The following is a 23245-nucleotide window of genomic DNA, read 5'->3' as shown; positions in this document are numbered from 1 at the left end:
CATCATCATCCCAACAGCGGTTAAATACAATCTATTGCTCTCTGTTGTCAGCCTAGGGAGAGGATGACTGCCCCCATGACCACTATGTGCTGAGGACCTCCAGAGCCCTGTCATTGATAATGGCCAGCGTGTGGGCACCATGGACCTTAGATGGCACCAGTCACAACAGGATCCACCAATGATTACAATGTCTAAGGTGGCAATCTCTTTCCAATTGGTGAGGAGTCTCCCCCACCCCCGAGACAAGCGGCTTTTAGGTGTCTAGCAGCTGCTTACCCCCTACAAACTATATACCAGTTTGATCATGCTAAGTGTCTGCTGGGCCACATAGCTGCCTATGGCCCTCACATCATATACCAGCCTTGCATGTGGAGTTCTCCACTATAGGGGTCTATACTAACTCTAACATTGGCACAGATGCCAACACAGAGCTCATATATATTACAACATGGCATCTCCACTTTTCTTCATGTGGATGGGCAGCTCAGCCCATGCGTGGGACCCTCCATCTGTCCGGGATAACCAGATGGTCCTGCTCAGTCCATGTACGGGACCTTCTATCTGTCCAGGATGACCAAGTGGGCCAGCTCAACCCGCATGTGGGACACCCTATCTGTCCACAACGACCGGGTGGGCCAGCTCAGCCCATGTGTGGGACCCTTTATCTGTCCACGATGACTGGGTGGGGCCAGAACTGCCCATGTGTGGGACCTTCTATCTGTCCAGGATGACCAAGTGGACTAGCTCAGCCCATGTGCGAGACCCTCTATCTGTCCAAAATGACCAAGAGGACCGGCTCAACCCACGTGTGAGACCCTCTATCTGTCCAGGATGACTGGGTGGGCCAGCTCAGTCCACATGTAAGACCTTCTATCTGTCCAGAATGACCGGTGGGCCAGCTCAGCCTTCAAGTGGAACCCTCTATCTGTACAGGATGACTGGGTGGTCTCATTTTAGAAGTCTGCGGTCACGCCAGAAGACAAAAGATTAAGATTGGCCCAGACTTTGTGGGGTTTTTCCTGCCCAGAACAATCAACAATGTGACGTCCATCTCTCGTGGTCCGCAGTCACTTCTCCTAATCCTCGCCCGGACTGAGGGGTGAGAGAGTTCAGTGTAAGCTGGCAAAGTGAGGTAATACAGGAAGGGAGGGGAGGTGAGGAGAGGGTGCGTGGTCCTGGCAGTGGCCCCCTCCTCCCCGTGCGTCTCTCCGTCTCCTGCGGTTTTACACTCTCTCTTCTTTTGTGGTCACGGAAAGTGCAGTATATGCCGTACGCCTCACACCCTGATAGGAGCATTCCACCACCGCTGGTACAGAAATCAAGGAATGCAACCCCCATCTTGAGACGAGTACAGAGAGCTTCAGTCTCAGGGCTGGCAGAACATTTAAAGGGCCATTTACTGTTCCCTGTTATCAGCCCTGTCAGACTGACTGTAGGTGAAAGGTCCCCCCTGTACTACAGACCATACGTACTGAAACACATACGGACTGACAGCAACAAAACCCATTAGATAGCGGTCAGCCGATCCACTCTTCCCCCTGTACACATGCATTCTTGGTTTGGCATTCTTGGTTTTGGTGGGACTCCTCTAGCAGGTGGCTTTCCTCCTTGGAAGCCAAATGGTCAGGCATGTTGAAATCCAACTCCCCGATGCTTCACTGCCATCAAGGGAGAGTCAGAAGGAGCAAAATCGACAGGCATGTCCACCTTAATAACACTGCTGCTGTGCCCCATTCGCCTGTTCGATGGTCACAATGCCACCACTGACCACAGACCTGCAGCTGGACTCAGCCTTTGGTCAGCAGCAAATTTCAATGGGATCTCCAAACGATGTGGACAGCCTCCAAGAATTCTGGATTCCCTTCGAAACAGTCATCAGTTTAGCTGACGAACATGACAACAGCTGAGATTTTTATACATCTTTTGTCCTTTTCTTTTATGTGTATTTTATTATATATTTTTACTTATACGGCAAAAATATATTTTAAAAACCGTCTTTCAATGTCTCTCTGAAACTTTCTTTTTGAATTTTGTATATCTTCACTGTCTCCCTATGGAGGCTTTGTACAAGCCAGAGCTGATCAGGGTCTGCTAAGACCTTGCAGCTCTGCTCTGCCCCCAAGATGCCAAGTGATCATGTAATCGCGGGGTCCAATAGAGGAAGCATTAGGGACAGAGTGGCTGTATGGGCCGCAGGTTGTGCCTCCCTGTGTTAGATGAATGTCGTCCAAACCCACCAATTTTCAGTGGGGCTGGACAACCACCTAATAAGTATGGGGTTGTGCAGACTCTCCTCGGATGGCCAATGCTGGGGGAAAGAAGGAATGGGCTGTTGGATTTCAATATGCCCCCAATATACAGGCGATAATGGTATCTGGCAGCAGGTAACTGGCACCTCGATAGGTGAAATGAAAACACGTGATCCTCCTTGACTTTACATGTAGCTCCTGTCACTGACATTGCATGTCAAGCTCTTCCCAATTTCCTATGATGGGTGAGTCAAGGGGGTAGAAACTTCAAAGCCATCTTCCTGAGAAAACATGTATGGATTTCACTGTTGACGTAGCTTCCTCCTTTCTTATCCCTGACTTTCACCTAAATTCCTCAAACTTGACGTAATCCTTCAGATCATGGAGCTCCTCCGCTGTTCTTCTTCTTCTCGAGAGCTGCCGGTAATTAACCTCTTGAGCGATGCAAAATCAACAATGACGTGTGTGCTCAATGTCAGGCCACAGCCGGAAAGCTTCCAGCCTATGTCAAAACGTTCCTATCCCCCAAGAGCGGTGGAAGATATGGCGGTTGTCTACAGTCACCTTGTTTTTTGTTTAGATTGGATTACAGGAGCCTGAGGGAGCTGTGGTCAAGAAAGGACATGGTAGAACTGAGAAGGCTCTGGACTTAAAACCCTCACGTCACCGCTTCCTGACCGGCTATTATAATTATATCATTACCTGGTGGTTTATTTTTAGCAGACGTGGTCTCGAGGGGATCGAGGATCATCATCCTGTGGTCTACAGAACTGGAGTTTTCTATGGAAAAATAAATTGCTTTTCCAGTCGTGGGGTTACGGTCACTGGAAGTGACCATTAAAGATGAGTTCTTCGTCCCCGTCTGTTGTCACAAATCCTATTCAACCCCCCTCAGGAGAAATTGGGTGCTGATATGGCCACCAATGCAGGTTGTTTCCACCCAAATGAAAGGCAAACCCACCCAGTTATACTGTGCACCTCTGTAGGGAATCTGGACGGCAACTGTTTAAGCTGTCTAGGAGGCCATATTGGATGTCATCCAGCTTTCCCAGACAGCTGAATACAAGGACTTATGCTTTTGGTGCTTCTGAGCGGAGTCCCTGACTATGAAGACATTGGTGTGGTGTTTTCAGGAAGGCACGTGACTGCCTTGAAGTCCAGACAGAGGACGCCTGTGACAGATTTGGGTGAGTTCCAGCACAGAGGCGTTTATCAGCAATGTGCGGCAGAGAGGAACAGTACAGAAGAGACAGATAGTGAGGGGGGGAAACCCCAGGAAATGACGGACGGCTCTGCATTACTGGCAAGAATGCTGCTGACGTCACCGCTGCCTCGTTGTGTACATTTCACTTTCTCCTTCCACCTCTGACCTCAGCAAAAAAAAATGAAAAAAATCCACATTACTGTAAACTGGTTTTTACTGGTTTTACACATCATAAGCCAGATGGACAACAGGGTCCTTAGGACCTTGTTGACGATAGCCCTAATTTCTATGGTGAATCATAAAGGTAAGTGGTCATACTAGTCATACTAATGTCAATCAGGATACGCCATCAATATCTGATCAGTCCGACACCCTGCACCGCTGCCAATCAGCTGTTCAGTGCTACCTCCGTCCGTTGTCTTGAGCTGCTTGCATTGAAGTGAATACTGTAGTAACCAGATCTGTCCAGTACTTCCAGCGCCAGAGCTACTAAAGGGTATCGGACCGGAAAGAAGGCCCTAAGCTCATCTTGGTGCATGAATGCAAGGCCTGAATTACTGTAGGGTGGTGTAACCTCTGCTGGAAAATCCATCTCCTCAGATGGGGGGGGGGGGCGCGGGGGTGGTCAGCTCTGGACCTCAGCGTCTGCTTCCATGAATACCAGGCCGATAGTAGTAGGTTTAGTTGCTATGATGGTGGACCATCTGTACCCAAGATTAATCTGGCCATACACATTAGACTAAGATTACTCCAAGCAGGACGGTCCGACCAGTCAAATGTGCGCTATATGTCCGGCCAATGTTTGTTCGGCAGATGTTGGGGCAGAAAAAGGTAGAAGTATCTCCCACATAGGGGAGTCGACCATCAGCTACTGAAGATGCATGGCCAGCTTTAGTCCAGGACAACATGTTTCTTCAGAACAGTAGGCATCTTCACCAGGTCATGGCGATCTAATGACCGTGACACAATTAAGAAAGCAGCCCGGTTCCGAAACGCGTTTTCATGGTGAAATGCTTGCGGACCACTTCCCGGCTTTACTATCTGATTCCACTTGAGAGGGACCCTTGAGGACACTGCTCTTCTGCTAATCCTGGACGTACCTACCATCACTTTGGCCACTGCAAACGGAGCTCTGGTCAGGAGATGTCTTGAACATGTTGAGGCCCCATGTTATACTGCTGGCACCTCCTCTGGAGAGCACCAGTTTGTGGGACATGGCTTCCTACTACATCTTCAGTCATTGGAAGTTACTACATCCTGGTTCTGGTCTTTGGGTTGCCCTCTAGAACCACAATCCAGACCCCAAAACGCCAGGACCATGGCTATAGGACCACTGAGACAATGAAGACACAGTCTCCTTATGAGCAGTCTTCCTACATCCACATGCACATTGCTTTGGGGCAGGTTTTTATGGTTGTGGCTTCATGTCCTCTGAGCCGTGTTTACACATTCTCCGACTCTGACAAGGTTGGAAACCGGTCGTCGTTTTTCTGCAGTTGGAGGGAAGCCTGGAGGCTCGCAATGACAGATGTCGTACATTAAGACCATAAGGCTTTCACACAATAGGGGATTTGCAGTGCAGATATTACATCGTAATGGCTTCGGATCGCCGTCTAAAAATAAAACCCCCAGAGTAGAACCTGAGGATCTGAACTACTGAAATGTGCTAACGAGGACCAGACCTTCACGAATGGATGCAGGGTACTGAGCGGGTGTCCCTCATGGCTTTGTTAGTGGAGCAAGGAACCTTTGAAGTATGTGAAGGCAGAGGTGTAACGTGAAGCTCCTGGGGTCTAATGCAAAGTCTGTAACACTGCTGCCACCTACCATGCACCATTGATAATACTGGTGAACCACAGGAACCGGGCCCCAGGGTGTGACAGCACCTACTAAATCGAACAGGCTAATATGACTCCTGGACCATAGTTTCTTTCCTACTAATTGGCTTTGTCTCCTGCTTGACCACATACTTATGGTTTCTCCAGGATGTCCCATCTTCCACTGGCTCTTCAGGCTTCTCAATGTCATCTTCATGGCGCTTCGGGTTGTTTCCATTATTCTTGCTGTTCTTCCTCTACTACTTTGCTTCTGCAGAGTGTGTGTCAGTCCTTCACCTAGCTGCTGCTGAATCTGACAAATCCATCAGAGCTCTGCTCCTGTTTCTGATAGCTCTCACTGCTCTCCCCCTCCCTTCTCTCAGTGATGGATACAGCAGCAGAGGGGAGGAGGTTGTACACAGCAGATCAGAGAGGGGAGAGGGAGGAAAGCATGTGAAGAGGACAGCTCACACAGGCCCTTTAAGGACTACTTTGATTCTGCAGTGTGCGTGTCAGTCCTTCACCTAGGTGCTGTTAAATCTGACATAAATCCATCAGAGCTCTTCTCCTGTTTCTGATAGCTCTCTCTGCTCTCCCCCTCCCTTCTCTCAGTGTTAGATATTGGGCGCGGCAGGGAAGGGGAGGTGGTTGTACACAGAAGATCAGAGTGTGGAGAGGGGAGAAAAGCATATAAAGAGGGCAGATCACATAGGCTGAGGATAGAGGAATGCACGCACTAGGCAGGAGGAAAGCAGCAGCATCCTGGGCACACACATCCGGCATGAACGAATGAAGACTGCAGCCCGAAACATGCAAATTTTTATTTTCCTCAAGGTGTCAAATGGGGAGTCAACCTGGCTACTTGTCTATGGATCCAGCAGACTTCTATGTGATACCCATACAATTAATATCAAGTTCTGGTGGGTCTATGGTGACGGTCCCCAGGGCAAACATGGATGTATTTGTCATAGACTAAGAAGGTGGTACCACCACAAATCTTACTTCCATGGCCGACTTTTGGATTTATGTGGTCAAGGATCTACTTGTTTGGCTCCACTGCCATCCTTAAAAGTCCATGCCAACCCAAAGTGGGAAGGCCTCAACAAGGACCTCCATCTCTGCTTGCACTGTACATGTATGAACCCTTTGGGAAGCACAGGAGGTTATCACTGCCGATCCCACCCAGAACCCTTTAGACCAGGCATGCTCAACCTGCGGCCCTACAGCTGTTGTAAAACTACAACTCCCACAATGCCCTGCTGTAGGCTGATAGCTGTAGGCTGTTCGGGCATGCTGGGAGTTGTAGTATTGCAACAGCTGGAGGGCCGCAGGTTGAGCATGCCTGCTTTAGACGTTCCATGTCCTGGCTAACTGTGCAAACTTATGGATTGCCCAACATGCACGCCATCCCCGCTACAACCTGATGGAATAAAGCCTACAGTCAGTCCGGTAAGCCTACCCCTGGAGTGCCCTGGCCGGGGTCACTCTGCATGACATGAATAATTTCCCAAGCTCTCCCGTATGATCGCTTCCTGTTTTGAAATTTCTGACTAATAGGGAAGGCGTCTGGAGCTGGGCTCTTGGCCAATCACATCACGGGTGGGAGGGAGGGGTTGGGGGGACGGGGACGCTTTAAATTCCAGACGTGGAATGGAGAGAGATGCAGAGCTGAGCTTCAGACCCGCTGACAACTCTTGAGATCCAGGTAAGCAGCCGCTCGCTCTCGGCACCTCTGCCACCACTGACTCTCTCTTTGCATGGCTTAACCCCTTCCACTCAGGGACTCCCAACAGCCATTTCTGACCGTTAACCCTTTATCTGCCGCTGACCCTCACAACTTCCAATTGGGGGCTTAAAAATTTCACTTCACCCCTTGTTTGCCAAAACCTTGCACAGTCACTTAACCAATTATCAGCCAGGATCCTCCATGGCACTAGATCTCTGCTGCAACCCTGCACCACCGCAGGTAGCCCAGGGCTTCACACAGCTCAGGGGCCCAGTGACTCTAAAGGTTTCTCAATGGCTTTTTTTTTTTTATGCCTTCGAAACCTAGACACAAACCCATTATCTGCCACCCCCACTTTCCACTGGAGATCTGCACCTTTTTTTATGCCAAAAACCCAGTGCAACCACTACACCCATCATCCCTGCGTAGCTAAACTCCTCATCAATGCATCCCATCTCGTACCAGTAATGCACACTTTCCCTCCCAGCGCCTGAAATAACACTATTTACACTCCACCGTGTCAAGGCGTCAACCCATTTCCTGCCCAAACCACACGGACTGTCATTCGATGTGCAAGATCCTCAGCACATTTCAAGTCCTTTCCTGCCTGAGCCGTGATGGCACGCACCCTCCCCCCCACATGTATGTTATGCCATCCTAGGGACCCCTGTGTAACACCCGCCTTTGTTTATACAGACTGGACCAGTACCCGACTTCCACAATGTTCTCCCTGGTGGTGCTGATGATTTTGGGGTCCCTGAGCAAAGAAGCCTGGTCGTGTGTATGCGGCCCCCGTCACCCCCAGACCGTCTACTGTGACTCACCAATCGGTAAGGCCACGTGATAGTTCGCACAAAGGGTCTCTCATAAGGAGAAATATCCTGTGTGCCAAAGCACTGGGTGCAGGCGGGGGGGGGGGGGGGGGGGGGGGGAAACAGTAACGCTCATTCACACGTCCCGGAGAAGTTAGCGAGATAGTGAGACCACATCACAGCGCCTTGCTACCGCCTGGAGTCTGCAGAGTGTGCCCAAAGAGGGGGTGTGCCACCCTGACCACCCACCGCAGACTATACAGCACACACAGCGCACACATTCAGTGGCTCTATACGGCTGATCCACAACAAATGAGGACTAAATATGCCGTCTGGAAACAGTCAGCAAGATTATAGTCAGATAAGTCACTGACAGCTCAGCACCTAAAAGGCCGGGGACACTTACTGTATCCTACCTTAGATTCCCGTAAAGAGCCTGGTGCAGAGATCTCTCAAGACAGAGTTATGAGTGCAGCTCTGAAGTATAATGCAGGATCTAACTGAGGATCTGTACAGGATAAGTAATGTAATGTATGTACACAGTGACTGCACCAGCAGAATAGTGAGTGCAGCTCTGGAGTATAATACAGGATGTAACTCAGGATCAGTACAGGATAAGTAATGTATGTACACAATGACTGCACCAGCAGAATAGTGAGTGCAGCTCTGGAGGATAATACAGGATGTAACTCAGGATCAGTACAGGATAAGTAATGTATGTACACAGTGACTGCACCAGCAGAATAGTGAGTGCAGCTCTGGAATATAATACAGGTTATAACTCAGGATCAGCACAGGATAAGTAATGTATGTACACAGTGACTGCACCAGCAGAATAGTGAGTGCAGCTCTGGAGTATAATACAGGATGTAACTCAGGATCAGTACAGGATCAGTAATGTATGTACACAGTGACTGCACCAGCAGAATAGTGAGTGCAGCTCTGGAGTATAATACAGGATGTAACTCAGGATCAGTACAGGATAAGTAATGTATGTACACAGTGACTGCACCAGCAGAATAGTGAGTGCAGCTCTGGAGTATAATACAAGATGTAACTCAGGATCAGTACAGGATAAGTAATGTATGTACACAGTGACTGCACCAGCAGAATAGTGAGCGCAGCTCTGGAGTATAATACAGGATGTAACACAGGATCAGTACAGGATAAGTAATGTATGTACACAGTGACTCCACCAGCAGAATAGTGAGTGCAGCTCTAGAGTATAATATAGGATGTAACTCAGGATCAGTACAGGATAAGTAATATAATGTACACAGTGACTGCACCAGCAGAATAGTGAGTGCAGCTCTGGAGTGTAATACAGAATGTAACTCAGGATCAGTACAGGATAAGTAATGTAATGTATGTACACAGTGACTGCACCAGCAGAATAGTGAGTGCAGCTCTGGAGTATAATACAGGATAAGTAATGTAATGTATACAGTGACTGCACCAGCAGAATAGTGAGTGCAGCTCTGGCGTATAATACAGCATGTAACTCAGGATCAGTACAGGATAAGTAATGTATGTACACAGTGACTGCACCAGCAGAATAGCGAGTGCAGCTCTGGAGTATAATACAGGATGTAACTCAGGATCAGTACAGGATAAGTAATGTATGTACACAGTGACTGCACCAGCAGAATAGTGAGTGCAGCTCTGGAGTATAATACAGGGTGTAACTCAGGATCAGTACAGGATAAGTAATGTATGTACGCAGTGACTGCACCAGCAGAATAGTGAGTGCAGCTCTGGAGTATAATACAGGATAATTAATGTAATGTACACAGTGACTGCACCAGCAGAATAGTAAGTGCAGCTCTGGAGTATAATACAGGAAGGGTAATGCATGACCACCTTAGGCTACACCTTGGCGTTTCTGGTAGTCTGTACTCCGTGAATAGACAGGCAGTGAGGAATCTGCAGAGGACATTCCAGTACGGAGTCCATAGGAGAGATGGATCTATGATTTCGGACATCTCCTGATATTCTATTAATTATTCATGCACTGGGAACCCGGACAGAACAGGAGATGTCACCGAGTGACACCCGACTTCTGCAGATTGCTCCTGTAAGGGCACGGCTACTGTGCGCCCACACCTGAGAGCACACCCTCCCATAGACGGGCGCACGTGCCACAGCTCTGATGAGTGGGTGTATGATGTGCTTACTGGGTGATACCTGTAATTGGGCAGGTGACCTCCGGTTTCAGATGTGTGTCACATGGGCTCGGTACCGATCTGCCACTGACACCTGGGGCTGCACGCCAGTGATCTGCTATGAAACCGCCGCTCCCAACTCTCCCTGCTGGCCTGTGGTACATGCTGGGGGTTGTAGTTCCGAAGCAGGTGGCATTGTCTAATTCAGTGTTTGTTTTTCTGCAGTGTTCCGGGCAAAGTTCGTTGGGCAGAAAGACAGCGTGGTGCGGGAGCACTGGAGGGAGTTCGAGGTGAAAACCACCAAGGTAGGACCCTCTCCCGAGTGCCAGGCTGCTCTGTGCCCTCCAGCTGCAGCCGAAATGTTTTTCTCTCTTGCTCTGACTGCGGTCTAACCACACAGTGCAGGCGCAGGATCAGAACTCGGCATGCTGGGTAATCCCTGCCCGCAGACCTCTCCACTCTCTGCTCAATTAACCAGCGAGGTGCTGCACTACAATACAATTCCTGCAAGGTCCAGGCAGCCGAACATGGCGCCATACCCATGCAACACGAGGCATTCTGCATTACAGACTGCACAGTCTTAAAGGCACAGGCACACATTTTGGCTTTTCGTTCACCATGCTGTGTTATACCACAGCGACACCCAACCAGAAATGTGCCAGCGGTATTTAAAGGGCCGCTAACATGACAGCGCCACGTGACGACATATCATGTATGTCTTCATCCTTTATCAACAGGTTTTCAAGGCTCCTAAAGAATTCGACGACATCCAGTTCTTGTACAGCCCCAAGTCGGACGGCCTGTGCGGCTACGAGCACCCCTCCACCAACAAGAGCGAGGAGTTCCTGGTCGCCGGTCAGTATGATCGACACGCTGCCCCCTACTGTCCACTGCTGATCCATCCTCCTTCTACACTAACCACCAATATGTACACCAACTCCTATCATCCCTCTATGGTAACCACCAGCACACCTATCATCTCTCTGTAGTCCCAATCAGCCTCCATAGCTACCACCTGCCTCCATACATCTAACATCCCCTTCATCCATCTATCTATCCTCCACTGTCATCCACCATGCTGCTCCCTGCTGCCTTTTCCTCAAGGATAACCTTTCCTCTTCTTCCTCTCCACACAGCGACCATCGTAGATGGCAAGACGTACATCACCAGCTGCAGCTTCGTGGTGCCATGGGCCACCCTGACCATGGGCCAGAAGAGGGGATTCCTGCAGGTGTATGCCAAGCACTGCGACTGCAAGGTGAGATCAACCCTCCTGGAGGAGCCACCTTTTCAACTGACTTTCCCCCATACTTTATACTGCAGTTTTGTAACATTTTTGGCACACCTAGGATAGCTTGCCTGCCTTGTCTTACCGGAGTCAGAGGTGGCCTGATTAGGGTACAGCTATGATCAGCGGCTGCAGCTTGACTGCATTCTCTACTAGGCTGCTGTTGATTCAGCCCCCATACTTTACACTGCAGCTATACCCCAGCAGGGTACAGCTATGATCAGAGGCTGCAGTATGCATAGTCTAACAGAGTCTGAAATTCACTTCCTGTCCCAACAGAGCCTTTGGCTACTGCTTAATTTGCCCCCATACTTTACACTGCAGCTATACCTCATCAGGTTACAGCTATGATCAGTGGCTCCAGCTCGACTGCATTGTCTACCAGAGTCTGAAATTCACTTCCTGTCCCAACAGAGCCTCAGGCTGCTGCTCTACCTTCCCCCATACTTTACACTGCATGTATACTCCACAATTAAAATCAGTGGCTCTGGCTGAACTACAATGCCTATTGCCATCTGAGGTTGTCCAATATCCACTCCCCCCTGCCTTGTCAAACCTGCAGGCTGCTCCTCTGCCCATATGCTTTACACTGCAGCAGTGTTTTCTTAGACTGGCTGCCACGTGTAAGCACAAGCCCCCCACTAGATGCATTCCGTTTTATGGTCCTAAATGAGACTCTGTTCCCCTGCAGATTAAGCAGTGCTTCGGCCTGCCGTGCCAGGTGGACAACGACCTCCAGTGTCTCTGGACCGACCCCTTGATGAGGAAGAAGTCTCTGTACGCCAGTCATCAGGCCGCAACCTGGGCCTGTGTGAACAAGGGCGACGGTCTGTGCATCTGGAACAGCTTGAAGTCTCGCACGTACGACACAACCACCAGCAGCAACACCGCGGCCTGAGATCGACTGCGTCACTGGGGCACCGACCACCACTCCAGGCCCCCACCAAGTCACATGACATCCCTGTAGCTCACCGGACCCAACCAGGGCGCTAAACCGCATAGTGCGGCCAAGGAGCAGAACCCCTGCTGTTAGTGAGCGCCACCCTGTGCACCAAGTGCTACCGTCACCGGATCTCACTGCTTTATATGTATTATACTGTTTAATAAATGTTTATAGGATTTTTGTACGAACGTCTGGAATTATTTCACCAAATACCAAAAATATGGCGTCCATATGAACTGCTCAAAAAGAATCCACCTGTACACAGGGCAGTATTATAGTAGTTATATTCTTGTACATAGGGGCAGTATTATAGTAGTTATATTCTTGTACATAGGGGCAGTATTATAGTAGTTATATTCTTGTACATAGGGGCAGTATTATAGTAGTTATATTCTTGTACATAGGAGCAGTATTATAGTAGTTATATTCTTGTACATAGGAGCAGTATTATAGTAGTTATATTCTTGTACATAGGAGCAGTATTATAGTAGTTATATTCTTGTACATAGGAGGCAGTATTATAGTAGTTATATTCTTGTACATAGGAGCAGTATTATAGTAGTTATATTCTGTACATAGGAGCAGTATTATAGTAGTTATATTCATGTACATAGGAGGAGTATTATAGTAGTTATATTCCTGTACATAGGGAGGCAGTATTATAGTAGTTATATTCCTGTACATAGGAGCAGTATTATAGTAGTTATATTCTTGTACATAGGAGCAGTATTATAGTAATTATATTCCTGTACATAGGAAGCAGTATTATAGTAGTTATATTCTTGTACATAGGAGCAGTATTATAGTAAGTTATATTCCTGTACATAGGGGCATTATTATAGTAGTTATAGTTCTTGTACATAGGAGGCAGTATTATAGTAGTTATATTCTTGTACATAGGAGCAGTATTATAGTAGTTATATTCTTGTACATAGAGGCAGTATTATAGTAGTTATATACCTGTACATAGGAGCGGTATTATAGTAGTTATATTCTTGTATATAGGAGCAGTATTATAGTAGTTATATTCCTGTACATAGGAGGCGTATATTAGTAGATATATTCTTGTGACATAGGAGCAGTAATTATAGTAGTTTATATTCTTGTACATAGGAGCAGTATTAGTAGTAGTTATATTCTTGTACATAGGAGCAGTATTATAGTAGTTATATTCTTGTACATAGGAGCAGTATTATAGTAGTTATATTCTTGTACATAGGAGGCAGTATTATAGTAGTTATATTCTTGTACATAGGAGCAGTATTATAGTAGTTATATTCCTTGTACATAGGAGCAGTATTATAGTAGTTATATTCTTGTAATAGGAGCAGTATTATAGTAGTTATATCTTGTACATAGGAGCAGTATTATAGTATTATATTCTTGTACATAGGAGCAGTATTATAGTAGTTATACTCTTGTACATAGGAGCGTATTATAGTAGTTATATTCTGTACATAGAGCAGTATTATAGTAGTTATATTCTGTACATAGGAGGCAGTATTATAGTAGTTATATTCTTGTACATAGGAGCAGTATTATAGTAGTTATATTCTTGTACATAGGAGCAGTATTATAGTAGTTATATTCTTGGTACATAGGAGGCAGGAGTATAGTTTTGTACATAGGAGCAGTATTATAGTAGTTATATTCTTGTACATAGGAGCAGTATTATAGTAGTTATATTCTTGTACATAGGAGCAGTATTATAGTAGTTATATTCTTGTACATAGGAGCAGTATTATAGTAGTTATATTCTTGTACATAGGAGCAGTATTATAGTAGTTATATTCTTGTACATAGGAGCAGTATTATAGTAGTTATATTCTTGTACATAGGAGCAGTATTATAGTAGTTATATTCTTGTACATAGGAGCAGTATTATAGTAGTTATATTCTTGTACATAGGAGCAGTATTATAGTAGTTATATTCTTGTACATAGGAGCAGTATTATAGTAGTTATATTCTTGTACATAGGGCAGTATTATAGTAGTTATATTCTTGTACATAGGGCAGTATTATAGTAGTTATATTCTTGTACATAGGAGCAGTATTATAGTAGTTATATTCTTGTACATAGGAGCAGTATTATAGTAGTTATATTCTTGTACATAGGAGGTAGTATTATCGTAGTTATATTCTTGTACACTAGGGGCAGTATTATAGTAGTTATATCCTTGTACATAGGAGCAGTATTATAGTAGTTATATTCTTGTACATAGGAGGCAGTATTATAGTAGTTATATTCTTGTACATAGGAGCAGTATATAGTAGTTATATTCTTGTACATAGGAGGCTAGTATTATAGTAGTTATATTCCTGTACATAGGAGCAGTATTATAGTAGTTATATTCCTGTACCATAGGAGGCAAGTATTATAGTAGTTATATCCTTGTACATAGGAGCAGTATTATAGTAGTTATATTCTGTACATAGGAGCAGTATTATAGTAGTTATATTCCTTGTACATAGGAGCAGTATTATAGTAGTTATATTCTTGTACATAGGAGCAGTATTATAGTAGTTATATTCTTGTACATAGGAGCAGTATTATAGTAGTTATATTCTTGTACATAGGAGGCTAGTAGTTATATCGTGTAAGGGTTAGGTTATATTTCTTGTACATAGGAGCAGTATTATAGCATTATATCTGTATAGAGAGTGCAGTATTATAGTGAGTTATATTCTTATACATGAGGTAGTATTATAGTAGTTATATTCCTGTACCAGGGCAGTATTATAGTAGTTATATTCTTGTACACAGGCGGTATTATAGTAGTTATATTCCTGTACATAGGAGCAGTATTATAGTAGTTAATTCCTGTACATAGGAGCAGTAGTATAGTAGTTATAATTCTTGTACTAGAGGCGTATTATAGTAGTTATATTCCTTGTACATAGGAGGTAGTATTATAGTAGTTATATTCTTGTACACAGGGCAGTATTATAGTAGTTATATTCCTGTACATAGGAGCAGTATTATAGTAGTTATATTCCTGTACATAGGAGCAGTATTATAGTAGTTATATTCTTGTACATAGGAGCAGTATTATAGTAGTTATATTCTTGTACATAGGAGGTAGTATTATAGTAGTTATATTCCTGTACACAGGGCAGTATTATAGTAGTTATATTCTTGTACATAGGAGGCAGTATTATAGTAGTTATATTCCTGTACATAGGAGCAGTATTATAGTAGTTATATTCTTGTACATAGGAGCAGTATTATAGTAGTTATATTCTTGTACATAGGAGCAGTATTATAGTAGTTATATTCTTGTACATAGGAGCAGTATTATAGTAGTTATATTCTTGTACATAGGAGCAGTATTATAGTAGTTATATTCTTGTACATAGGAGGCAGTATTATAGTAGTTATATTCTTGTACATAGGAGGCAGTATTATAGTAATTATATTCTTGTACATAGAAGCAGTATTATAGTAGTTATATTCTTGTACATAGGAGGCAATATTATAGTAGTTATATTCTTGTACATAGGAGGCAGTATTATAGTAGTTATATTCTTGTACATAGGAGCAGTATTATGGTAGTTATATTCTTGTACATAGGAGGCAGTATTATAGTAGTTATATTCTTGTACATAGGAGGCAGTATTATAGTCGTTATATTCTTGTACATAGGAGGCAGTATTATAGTAGTTATATTCTTGTACATAGGAGGCAGTATTATAGTAGTTATATTCTTGTACATAGGAGGCAGTATTATAGTAGTTATATTCTTGTACATTGGAGGCAATATTATAGTAGTAGCACAGATCTCAATGTGACACTGAAAGTGAACCTGCGGATACACACAGCTCTCTATAGATAGACATCTGTTTTACATCAGTGGTTTTCCGGTTGCAGATTTCAAAACCTATTGCTTGGCACGTAACCTGCTTCCGGACTGGAGGGACACATAACATGGAAAGTACAGTGTGAGCCCTGCTGCTTCTGTCTGGGGGGTCACTACAGGACACAGGACCCCAAACCAGGTGTTATTCATGAAATAAGTCCTGTAGGTGGAAGTATGTGAAGTGAAGCCCTGTGCAGGACATCAAACAGATAGTAGTGGTCTCTGACTCACCATCTCTTTGTGATTAGGGTAGTAAGTTTGCTCAATCAGAGGGAATTCCTCGGGCCCAAGCTTCCTATGCAGGCGAACGAGCTGAGAAAACTGAAAGATAAATGACAAAAGATTATCCCAAAGAACAGAACTAATAAAGACAACTAGTTGGCATCTTGTATTATAAAATACTGCAGTTTTCATACTGACCACTAGATGTCAGCAAAGTAGATTTCACTAAGAACCCACTCGTTTTACAGCCTGCTGTGAAACTGAGCTCTGTTATTTTCATCCTATCGCCTCAAGTTTTCTGGGGCCGAGAACAGCGGGATGTTTTTCACTGGAGAGCTAAAATATTATAGTACTCACCACCCAGGGCTTATCACAGAAGTTATATACTGAGTGCAAGGAGTTCAGGCTCGGTACGCCGGCATATTGCAGGCCGATCACCAAGCTGCGGAAATCTCCATTCCGTGCCATGCTGAAAGCGTGCTGACGAATGAGGACAAAGTCTGGCTTCAGAGACCTATGAGAACCAATAGGGTGGAACAAGCATTTATAAATAAGAGGCGATCAGTCCCAGCACTGAGGGGTTTAAAACATATCACCACAATATCAGATATTCTTATCAAGGATGAGGTGCACACGTCTGTCAAGTGGTCTGTTTTTGGAAAAGCTAGGGGAGATATGGCCGCCATTACAACCCCATAGGAGTTGTCACCCAGACGTATAGGAGGCCTGAATGGCAAATCTAGTTATTTATGTAGAGATATGGCAGCTGGACGAAGTACGGCCACATACCCGGCTATGTCGTGCCACACTGTAAGGGTGACAACCTCATCTACAATCACCATGCCAATGCCGCCTCCCTCATCTACAATCACTATGCCCATGTCGCCTGCCTCATCTACAATCACTATTCCCGTACCGCCTGCCTCATCTACAATCACTATGCCCATGCCGCCTGCCTCATCTACAATCACTATGCCCGTACCGCCGGCCTCATCTACAATCACTATGCCCATGCCGCCTGCCTCATCTACAATCACTATGCCCGTACCGCCTGCCTCATCTACTATCACTATGTCCATGCCGCCTGCCTCTTCTACAATCACTATGTCCATGCCGCCTGCCTCATCTACAATCACTATGTCCATGTCGCCTGCCTCATCTACAATCACTATGCCCGTACCGCCTGCCTCATCTACAATCACTATGCCCATGTCGCCTGCCTCATCTACAATCACTATGTCCACACCGCCTGCCTCATCTACAATCACTATGTCCACACCGCCTGCCTCATCTACAATCACTATGCCCATGTCGCCTGCCTCATCTACAATCACTATGTCCACACCGCCTGCCTCATCTACAATCACTATGCCCACGTCGCCTGCCTCATCTACAATCACTATGTCCACACCGCCTGCCTCATCTACAATCACTATGCCCATGCCGCCTGCCTCATCTACAATCACTATGTCCACACCGCCTGCCTCATCTACAATCACTATGTCCACACCGCCTGCCTCATCTACAATCACTATGCCCACGTCGCCTGCCTCATCTACAATCACTATGTCCACACCGCCTGCCTCATCTACAATCACTATGCCCATGCCGCCTGCCTCATCTACAATCACTATGTCCACACTGCCTGCCTCATCTACAATCACTATGCCCATGTCGCCTGCCTCATCTACAATCACTATGCCCATGCCACCTGCCTCATCTACAATCACTATGCCCGTACCGCCTGCCTCATCTACTATCACTATGTCCATGCCGCCTGCCTCATCTACTATCACTATGTCCATGCCGCCTGCCTCTTCTACAATCACTATGTCCATGCCGCCTGCCTCATCTACAATCACTATGCCCATGTCGCCTGCCTCATCTACAATCACTATGCCCGTACCGCCTGCCTCATCTACAATCACTATGCCTGTACCGCCTGCCTCATCTATTATCACTATGTCCATGCCGCCTGCCTCATCTAGAATCACTATGCCCGTACCGCCTGCCTCATCTATTATCACTATGTCCATGCCGCCTGCCTCATCTAGAATCACTATGCCCATGCCGCCTGCCTCATCTACAATCACTATGCCCATGCCGCCTGCCTCATCTACAATCACTATGCCCATGTCGCCTGCCTCATCTACAATCACTATGCCCATGTCGCCTGCCTTATCTACAATCACTATGCCCGTACCGCCTGCCTCATCTACAATCACTGTGCCCATGCCGCCTGCTTCATCTACAATCACTATGCCCGTACCGTCTGCCTCATCTACAATCACTATGCCCGTACCGCCTGCCTCATCTACAATCACTATGCCCATGCCGCCTGCCTCATCTACAATCACTATGCCCATGCCGCCTGCCTCATCTACAATCACTATGCCCATGCCGCCATGCCGCCTGCCTCATCTACAATCACTATGCCCGTACCGCCTGCCTCATCTACAATCACTGTGCCCATGCCGCCTGCTTCATCTACAATCACTATGCCCGTACCGCCTGCCTCATCTACAATCACTATGCCCGTACCGCCTGCCTCATCTACAATCACTATGCCCATGCCGCCTGCCTCATCTACAATCACTATGCCCATGCCGCCTGCCTCATCTACAATCACTATGCCCATGTCGCCAGTCTCATCTACAATCACTATGCCCATACCGCCTGCCTCATCTACAATCACTATGCCCATGCCGCCTGCCTCATCTACAATCACTATGCCCATGCCGCCATGCCGCCTGCCTCATCTACAATCACTATGTCCATGTCGCCAGTCTCATCTACAATCACTATGCCTATGCCGCCTGCCTCATCTACAATCACTATGCCCATGCTGCCTGCTTCATGTTGCTGACGAGGGTTCTCACGTCAAATGTCGTTAAAGCACAAAGCTTCTTACGATGGTTAGAAAATACCTGAGGCTTTTCTGCCAAACACAAACGGCTAAATGAGTGGTTACTATATTGCAGTACTCCATTATCTCCACAGGGGGGCTCCCTTTACAATGAGCCGGGCTCAGCGGCAGCAGCACGAGCTGCTATTAGTAAATGAGTGACATGAATGCAGCTGCTGTGTGTGAACGACGCCCCATCTTCACCTCATATAACCCTCAGAGCAGTCGTCTCCCACCGTCCTGGGCATTGGCGATACACGTGTGATGTATATGGCGCTACGCTACCACTGAGGGAGTTACTGCCGCGTATATCCAAGCACTGATGGAGGACAGACCTTACTAAAATTACAGACAAGCCCCAACATTACCCTGGTGTTCATATGTTCTGCAATGACTGGTAACAACCACTAGGGGCTGCGACTACGGTGACCCTATAGTCTGTCACCCAACTTTTCACAGACCCTGAGTGACAGCTAAATCCTGCTGCTCTACCTGTGTCAGTCTTCACTGTCATTTTGGCCTTATATTTATGAACCAGTGCTGAGAGCATGAAATCGTGAGGCCTCCTGGAATCGCAGTATAAACCAATGTAAGTAAGCTATCGAAACGTTCTCTCTCGTCAACTGTCCAGACAAGAGGCTGCCAGATAGCCCTGCCACCGCTTATCTCAGTAGAAACTATGGGGGTCATTTACTATCCAGCTATAGGCTTATATTAGGCATATTTGTAGCGCAGATTGCTGCACAAAGATTATTTGCGCCCCAATCTGCGACTTTTCCCCGCTCACAACAGGTCTAAAAAAAGTGGGTATAGCATGGGTGGGGTAGGTGGCGGGCCGGCGGAGGATGGTTACTTACCTGTTCCCATCGTAAAAAATTATGCTTTATATAGATCAATTCATGATTGGAGGGGTCTGACCTGTGAGACCCCCGTTCATTTTAAGAATGAAGGGGCGGCAGTGCTGGTGTAGTGTCAGCGTTGTGCTGCTGTTCCCTGGCTGGTGCACTACACCAACATGGCCGACCCTTCATTCTCAGAATCAGAGGTCAGACTCCCCCTGCATCATTATAAAATTATATATGCCATCCATTTGTAAATGTGAATGACCCCTTTAAGGGACAGGTAAGTAGTCATCATGTAATGGTCTCCTCCTCCAAACCCTTTCAGCAGCTCGAATCGGGTCCTTGTCCATCTGTATGTGATCATCGGAGGTCCAACTCCCAACATCCCAACAGATCAACCGTTTGATTGATTTGCCAGTGACATCACGTTCACTGGTCACATGACCTACGCAGCGTTCAGTCCCATACAAGTGAATGGGGCTGAGCTGTGATACCAAGCACAGCCACTATCCAATGGGCGACGTGGTAAGCTCCGGTGAACGCGGTGGTCTCTTCAAACAGCTGATTGTGGGGGTGCTGGAAGTTGGACCCCCACCGATCACATACGGATGACCTACCCTGAGGATGGGTCAGCAGTATAAAACACTTGGACAACCCCTTTAACACGGGGTAAGCAATGTAAATGGCGATACCAGCTGTAGGTGTGTAACTCACCTGACCACCTTCACGCCGTTTCTCATGACCTCTAGGTCCACAGAGAAGGTTCCATTAGAATGGGCCACCAGGTTCAGATCCGAGAACTCGGCCTATGGAGAGGATATAAAGGGACATCATAAGGAAGCCTGCCTGTGGATGATGACCGCTGTGAAATCGGACGGCTACACGAGCGAGCGCTGACTGCTCGGTGTGAATGCTATGATTTTCTGCTTCCCGCAGAGGTTCTGCCGTCATCATCTGTGGCTGGAAGAAGCAACGTTTAATCTCCAGCTTTAAACGTATTTTATGGATCCTTTATAAAACCAGCTATTTCTATTTCGACCCATAAAACTCTGCACGCTCGTCCCGCAGGAGCTGGTAATGGCTGCCGGCGAGGATGAATTAGAGAAAGGACTGGATTATTTCCAGCACTGACGGCTGACAGTAACAGCAAGATGCAGAGGTGATCAATATGGCCGTCCCACTGTATACATGAAGGGGTAGTTAGAGCATATTTGTCAACTCTCCCAGTAAAAGGGGAGATCTCCTGGACTCCTAGAAGAGCCAGACAATCGCCCAGGTCCCCCACATACTCCCTTCTCCCCGTCCTGCACTGCCACAGTGTCCTGATGCCAAGGGGGCAATGAATGCGGCGCCGTCTGGGAATGGAGGAAGGCAGAGTAGCTGGGAGAGGTCAATAGCTGAGCGTCTGGTCTGAGGTCTGTAAACAAGGAGGGTCTGGCCTGGAGTCTGTATACATGGGGTCCGTTCACAGAGGGATCTGGTATGGGGTCTTCTTACATGGGGGATGGCCTACGGTGTCTATACAGGAGGGCTCTGGCCTGGGGTCTGTTCATAGAGGGGTCAGGTATGGGGCCTTCATACAGGGGGGTTGGTCTTGTGTTCGTCTATACAGAAGGGTTCTGGTCTGGGGTTTGTATACAGGGGGTTTGGTCTGGGGTCTTTATATGGGGGTTCTGATCTGGGGTCAGTTCACAAACCGGTCTGGTCTGGGGTCTGCTCACACAGCGGTCTGGTCTGGGGTATGTTCATAAAGGGGTCTGTATACAGGATGTTTTGGTCTGGAGTCTGTTCACAGGATGTTCTGGTCTTGGTCAGTTCACAGAGGGGTCTGGCCTGGGGAAGGACTGTTCACAGAAGGGTCTGGTCTGGGGTCTGTATACAGGGTGTTCTGGGGTCTCTTCACAGAAGGGTATGGTCTGGGGTCTATCCACAGAGGGGTTAGGTCTTTGGTCTGTTCAGAGAGGGGTCTGGTCTGGGGACTGTTCACAGAGGGGTCTGGTCTGGGGTCTGTATACAGGGTGTTCTGGGGTCTCTTCACAGAAGGGTATGGTCTGGGGTCTATCCACAGAGGGGTTAGGTCTTTGGTCTGTTCAGAGAGGGGTCTGGTCTGGGGACTGTTCACAGAGGGGTCTGGTCTGGGGTCTGTATACAGGGTGTTCTGGGCGGGAGTCTCTTCACAGAGGAGTCTGTCCACAGAGGGGTCTGGTCTTGGGTGTATTTACAGAGGGGTCTGGTCTGGGGTCTCTTCGCAGAAGGGTCTGGTCTGGAGTCGGTATACAGGGGGTTTGGTCTGGGGTCTTTATATGGGGGTTCTGATCTGGGGACAGTTCACAAAGAGGTCTGGTCTGGGGTATGTTCATAAAGGGGTCTGTTCACAGGATGTTCTGGTCTTGGTCAGTTCACAGAGGGGCCTGGCCTGTGGCCCGTATACAGGGGGTCTGGTCTGGAGTCTGTATACAGGGTGTCCTGGTCTGCAGTCTCTTCATAGAGGGATCTGGTCTGGGGTCTGTATACAGGGTGATCTGGTCTGGAGTCTCTTCATAGAGGGGTCTGGTCTGGGGTCTGTATACAGGGTGTTCTGGTCTGCAGTCTCTTCACAGAGGAGTCTGTCCACACAGGGGTCTGGTCTTGGATGTGTTTACAGAGGGGTCTGGTCTGGGGTCTGTCTGCAGTCTCTTCATAGAGGGGTCTGGTCTGGGGTCTGTATACAGGGTGATCTGGTCTGCAGTCTCTTCACAGAGGGGTCTGGTTTGGGGTTTGTCCACAGAGGGGTCTGGTCTCGGGTCTGTTAACAGGGGGGTCTGGTCTGGAGTCTGTATACAGGGTGATCTGGTCTGCAGTCTCTCCACAGAGGGGTCTGGTTTGAGGTTTGTCCACAGAGGGGTCTGGTCTCGGGTGTGTTCACAGATGGGTCAGGTCTTGGGTCTGTTCACTGAGGGGTCTGGTCTGGGGTCTGTCAACAGAGGGGTTTGGTCTCGAGTTTGTTAACAGAGGGGTCTGGTTTGGGGTCTCTTCACAGAGGAGTCTGGTCTGAAATCTGTCCACTGAGGGGTCTGGTCTGGGGTCTGTCAACAGAGGGGTTTGGTTTCGAGTTTGTTAACGGAGGGGTCTGGTTTGGGGTCTCTTCACAGAGGAGTCTGGTCTGAGATCTGTCCACAGAGGGGTCTGGTCTGGGGTCTGTATACAGGGGGTTTGGCCTGGAATGTCTATGCGTTAG

At 47.1% G+C, this 23245-nt stretch overlaps 2 protein-coding genes across 4 annotated transcripts in view; one reads left to right on the top strand and one right to left on the bottom strand.

Moving 5' to 3' along the window:
* The window catches only part of SYN1 (synapsin I), a 60932-nt gene that overhangs the window by 17521 nt on the left and 20166 nt on the right, over positions 1-23245 (bottom strand). For all 3 annotated transcript variants that reach the window (XM_044305814.1, XM_044305815.1, XM_044305813.1), the window contains exons 3-5: positions 20743-20834; positions 16639-16795; positions 16291-16380 (exon numbers count right to left, since the gene is read on the bottom strand). In XM_044305814.1, the coding sequence (XP_044161749.1) occupies positions 16291-16380; positions 16639-16795; positions 20743-20834 (339 nt within the window). The remainder of the gene's footprint in view (positions 1-16290; positions 16381-16638; positions 16796-20742; positions 20835-23245) is intronic.
* Positions 6883-12385, top strand: TIMP1 (TIMP metallopeptidase inhibitor 1). Its single transcript, XM_044305817.1, has 6 exons — positions 6883-6974; positions 7691-7826; positions 10196-10275; positions 10708-10825; positions 11107-11228; positions 11950-12385. The coding sequence occupies exons 2-6, from the start codon at positions 7718-7720 to the stop codon at positions 12154-12156; spliced, it is 636 nt and encodes a 211-aa protein (XP_044161752.1). The 5' UTR covers positions 6883-6974; positions 7691-7717; the 3' UTR covers positions 12157-12385.

Source organism: Bufo gargarizans, chromosome 9, assembly GCF_014858855.1.
Source record: "Bufo gargarizans isolate SCDJY-AF-19 chromosome 9, ASM1485885v1, whole genome shotgun sequence".
Lineage (NCBI taxonomy): Eukaryota > Metazoa > Chordata > Amphibia > Anura > Bufonidae > Bufo > Bufo gargarizans.
This window is presented reverse-complemented; position numbering and strand designations above follow the sequence as displayed.

What these genes read in the sequence shown, in the direction of transcription:
- TIMP1 (XM_044305817.1), top strand. Translation starts at nt 7,718, where the DNA reads ATGTTCTCCCTGGTGGTGCTGATGATTTTGGGGTCCCTGAGCAAAGAA. An exon ending in TCGAGGTGAAAACCACCAAG is followed by an intron (nt 10,276 to 10,707) that starts GTAGGACCCTCT and finishes CTTTATCAACAG; the next exon opens with GTTTTCAAGGCTCCTAAAGA. An exon ending in CGAGGAGTTCCTGGTCGCCG is followed by an intron (nt 10,826 to 11,106) that starts GTCAGTATGATC and finishes CTCTCCACACAG; the next exon opens with CGACCATCGTAGATGGCAAG.